Source organism: Zea mays, chromosome 2 (assembly GCF_902167145.1).
Source record: "Zea mays cultivar B73 chromosome 2, Zm-B73-REFERENCE-NAM-5.0, whole genome shotgun sequence".
Taxonomy (NCBI): domain Eukaryota; kingdom Viridiplantae; phylum Streptophyta; class Magnoliopsida; order Poales; family Poaceae; genus Zea; species Zea mays.
In genome coordinates, this window is record NC_050097.1 from 237,661,466 (window position 1) to 237,666,048 (window position 4,583).

At 43.5% G+C, this 4,583-nt stretch overlaps 1 protein-coding gene across 1 annotated transcript; it reads left to right on the top strand.

The window, feature by feature from the left end:
- The first annotated feature begins 841 nt into the window (after positions 1-841).
- On the top strand, positions 842-1,764 carry LOC100284174 (uncharacterized). Its single transcript, NM_001157070.1, is given in 3 exon segments — positions 842-1,090; positions 1,212-1,418; positions 1,497-1,764. Coding segments are annotated over 3 exon segments (444 nt in total). The 5' UTR covers positions 842-945; the 3' UTR covers positions 1,589-1,764.
- Positions 1,765-4,583: the final 2,819 nt, after the last annotated feature.

Consider the following 4,583-nt stretch of genomic DNA (forward strand, 5'->3'; position numbering starts at 1 on the left):
AGCCGAACGACAAGTCTAGCTTTGTGAAGTAGTTGACACCATAGAGCTCATAGTGTAGATCATCGACCATAGAGATTGAGAACTTATCCATGGATGTCTTGTCATTTAGCTCACAATAGTCAATGCAAAACTTTTAGCAGCCCTTTGTGTTCTTGACTAGAAGCAGTGGTGCAAGAATGGAGAAGTGCTTGTCCGAATGGGTATGCGGTGCACTACCGCTCGAGCTCGTTGTTCTATGCCTAGGACGAGGGCAAACCCACCCAGGTCGATGTCGAAGCAGCTGATGGACTGATGGTAAAATCCTCCTAACCTATGCATATGGCCATGTTACTTTCCACGCTCTCGTAGGGACCACGATCAACATTGGCCACCATGTCCCGCATTTTAGTTTTGTTTGTGGTCCCTAGTCAGACATGGCGCATGACCCCCGACATTGATGAAGTTATGGATCGAGCCACTATCTAGCAAGGCAAGAAGCCGATGACCATGGATGTAGGCATGGAGGTGCATGCATGCTGTCCTCAATGTGAATGTCAGCGATGGCAATGGAGGGGGATGACTCGAGCAGTTGTCTCTATTAGCTACCCTAACTTATCCACTATTTTAAACTTTAATATACAAATAGTGTAATGTACCGTGCAAATGCTCTATTTTACACTATTTGTTGTAGGGCCCATCCTCAATGACCGCTCGATGCCCTCATCTTTGTAACAAAACTCTTCTTATTTTCATATGACGAGGACCGGGATTCGGTTAATTAGCCAATAATTAGCAAAAAAAACTACAGAGCTCTCTAGACTTTTTGCTACCCTATATAAATGGAGGGCTGGTGGCGTTTTGTAGGAACTTGTAACCTGGCTCGCAGCGTTGCGTGAAGGACCTCGCGCGCGCTCTCCTCTACTGCTTGGTCGTCTCGTTGCCCCGGCCGAACATCCAAGCCTCTCCATGTCTGGCCCTTCGAAGAAGCAGCGCGGCATGCCGGCACTGGGGTGCTGGCTAATGGCTGTCGGCACCTTCCGCTTGGCCTTCACCTGGTCGTGCTTCTTCGGCTCCGGGTCGCTCTGCTCAGCCACCTACTCCGAGATACAGGGTGCGTACGTTCTGCTGACCTTGAGACTATGGCGGCCGGAACTCGATCCTGATGCTAGCTAGCTATCCTTTCAGCTTCGAAACCATGCATGCATTATGAGTTTATGACCTGGGCTTTTCAGTGATCGGCGTGCATGGGCGCACGGTTGCGGTGTGGACGCTGCTGTCGTGCACCCTCTGCTTCCTGTGCGCCTTCAACCTCACCAGCAAGCCGCTGTACGCGGCCACCTTCCTGTCCTTCGTCTACGCCTTCGGGTACCTGAGCACCGAGTGCATGGTGTACCACACCATGAGTGCAGCTAGTCTCGTCCCGTTCACCTTCATCGCTGGTACAGTAGATATAATTAGATGACAGGGTCGATGACGACATCGCTACTGCTAATATATATATTTCAATGCGCGTGCAGTCACATCCATGGTCTGGATGCTGATTCAATGGAACTCGGATGGTCACGGCCCCCGTCTTCTTCATGGGTCTACTGCTTCCAAGCAGCCATGACTTCGCAGGTTCTCTCACCTATGGCTTCCTTCAACTACATACGGTTCAGTGCATGCAAGCACCATGGAATTATGGAATATCTGTAATCTTTTGTAATAATCGTTTCTATGTCCCGCAGGCTAGTGAATGAAACTAGCAAGCTATCATCTGTGATAAATTTGTAATTTTACCACTCTCAATTTCGGCTTCCTGTTATTATATCATCCCGTGTCTATAACTGGTAAAACCATCTGTGTCTATAATTTGTGGGTCCAATGACATATTAGCGAAGCCCACAAATGATAATGGCAAAATTGCCAATGGCTCGTCATCTCTGATGCCCACGTGGACTATCACTACAGTAACAAAAGCCGTTTCGACGGTAAGGAACCACCGAAAATAAATCTTATGCCACCGAAAATAAGCTATTTTAGGTTGTATAAGGGGTTATTTTTGGCGGGTTCTGACCGCAAAAAAGCAGAAAATAAGCTGTTATTTTCGGCGGCGAGACCTAAGCCGCCGAAAGCTAACACAGCTATTTTCAGAGTCTGGTCGCTGAAAATATTTATTTTCAGAGCAAAAAAATAGAAAAAAATAAAATTAGAAAACAAAGAAAAGGGAGCGCGCTAGCGGGCCGCGCGAGCCGAGCAGGCCGCTGGGTGGGCCGGGGAGAGGAGGTGGGCCGAGGACGATGGGCGGCACTGGGCTGGAAAAGGGGAAGGGGGGTTGTTTCCCTTTTCTTTGTTTTCTTCTTTCCTTTTTATATATTCCTTTCGATCCAATTTCTAAACTCCAGCGCAAACTCAAAACAAGATGAATGCATTTCAAACATATGCAGCAACCAAAAAATGAAATATGCACTTAAGCATGGTGCAACATCACATGACTTTTTATGGTTTTCCTGATACATTGATTCAAAATAAATCCCTCTATTACTCTGAAAGGGAAAGAAAGGAGCGAAAAGGAAGAAGAGAGAAGGTAACACCTGAATTTGATGAATATTAGAGAAGAAATTTTATACCCCAAATTCAGGGTGTTAGAAAAGGCCTCTACCACCTCATGTTGAAAACGTAGCGGGTTTTCTCATACTGGTGAAACTTTGTAAAGACCTCGTAGCAAACCCTTCCACACCTCTTCGGAAGAGGTGAAGGGTCTAGCTTACCCGGTCAGATGGGTATCGGTTTTTGTGGATAAATGTGCCAACCTTTGTAGACTGCAAAACTAATACATTAGTCGTGTTAATGCACAAGAGTGGCTTGGGCCTCTCACATGATTAAATCATGGAATGAAATTAAACTGGACATGCATTTTATTGCTGGTATTGCCTTTAGGATTATTTATTTAATTGGGACGGTATGTCCTTATACTTAGTAATTGCTAATAAAATTTTGACCAACAAAAGTAAAAGCTAAATGCTCAGCCTCAGGCATATTTCTTGATAAACCTTACACTATACTTTTTCTTACACATTTGCTGAGTACCCACTATAAGTGTACTCACCTGGCCTTGCTTAGAACCAGGTCAATAGGAGGAAGACTCTCATGATGAGTTCGAGGAGTTCTAGGTTGTCATCGCTCCAGTCAATCTGCTTGTGGCTTGTTATTGGGATAGTCGTCACGGTTGTTGTTTAGTTTATAATATTTAGTTATTTTTAAAGATATTATACTTGTATAATAAAGTTTGTGACAATTTCTATATATTTAGTCATTGTATGTGTGAAATTTGATCCGAACACACATATAAAATGCATCTGGGGCGGTCGGTACCCAGATGTGCTCGTCTATGTTAGTTAGAGATGACGTTATTGTCTCTTATAATCATCCCAAGCTTCCGTAGTAGTATGATCTGAACATAGATGTCCTCGTCTTTGTTAGTTAGAGACGTACGATATTGCTTCTCGGTAATTTAGAGTGTGTTTGGTTGGATATATAAGGAAGGATGGAAGGGCCGGGGCGGTCACAGTTTCTACAGTGTTTGGATGAGAGTCAAGTGAGGACGAGTTAAACACCGGAGTAATTTTTTGGTGGCGGCATGAGCCAAAAAATTGAGGGGACGATATCGCCCCAGCCTCATCCCACTTTGACCTCAAACCAAACACACACTTATATTAGAGACAAGGGCCATAGTACATATGTACATATATATTAGACCACTCACCAACTCAAATTAATATTGAATTACAGTATAGACAAAGTGGTACGGTCGAGCATGTGTTACCGATGTGGCCTTGGGTACCCCTCATTTTTAAGTGGTCACTAATTAGTGACGACAGGCATAATAACAGTCATTATATTGGTCCTAAACAATGCAATGCACATATATACGTCACTTTGTATGTACAGTACGTACACGTCACTAGCTACTGACGTGGAAACATCCAGCACTATCATCGAGTTCATCTCCATGGACCAATGCACTGTACATGTAGTTGGAAAAGCAGCTGCAAGAGAAAGGGGCAACGAACCTACTCTGGATCGCTACCAGCAACACCGCCGACGATGACTATTATCTACCGGCACCTCGATCAAGCATGTCAAACAAATATGTTCGATCTGTCTAAGAGAATTGAGATTCAATTTATATCTAAGTCTAGTCGTTACTTAATATTTGATTCATATATGATCTTTATTAGTATCTTTATTCCAATATTTAATATAATGTGGACCATCGGCCATCGCACTCCCTTCAATCTTTGAGCCAAATATAACAAAAGGAAGGAAAATCAATCCACGCACCATCCTATTGCCTCCACCCCATAGAAATTATACGAGATCAACCCAAGGACGTCTTTGACGTCTAGGGATCATGGACTGACCATAGACCATGTTCATGAATCCTAGTGCCTTTTATCTTATATTAACTCTTATATAAGGTAATATTAGGAGTAATTATTTACATATATATTAGATTGGAAAATAGAGAAAATAATCTTGATATTAGATCAAACTTCCATTTCCTCTTAGATCTGAATTGTGATCAACATGCAATGATGGATCCCACACATAGAGGCACATCA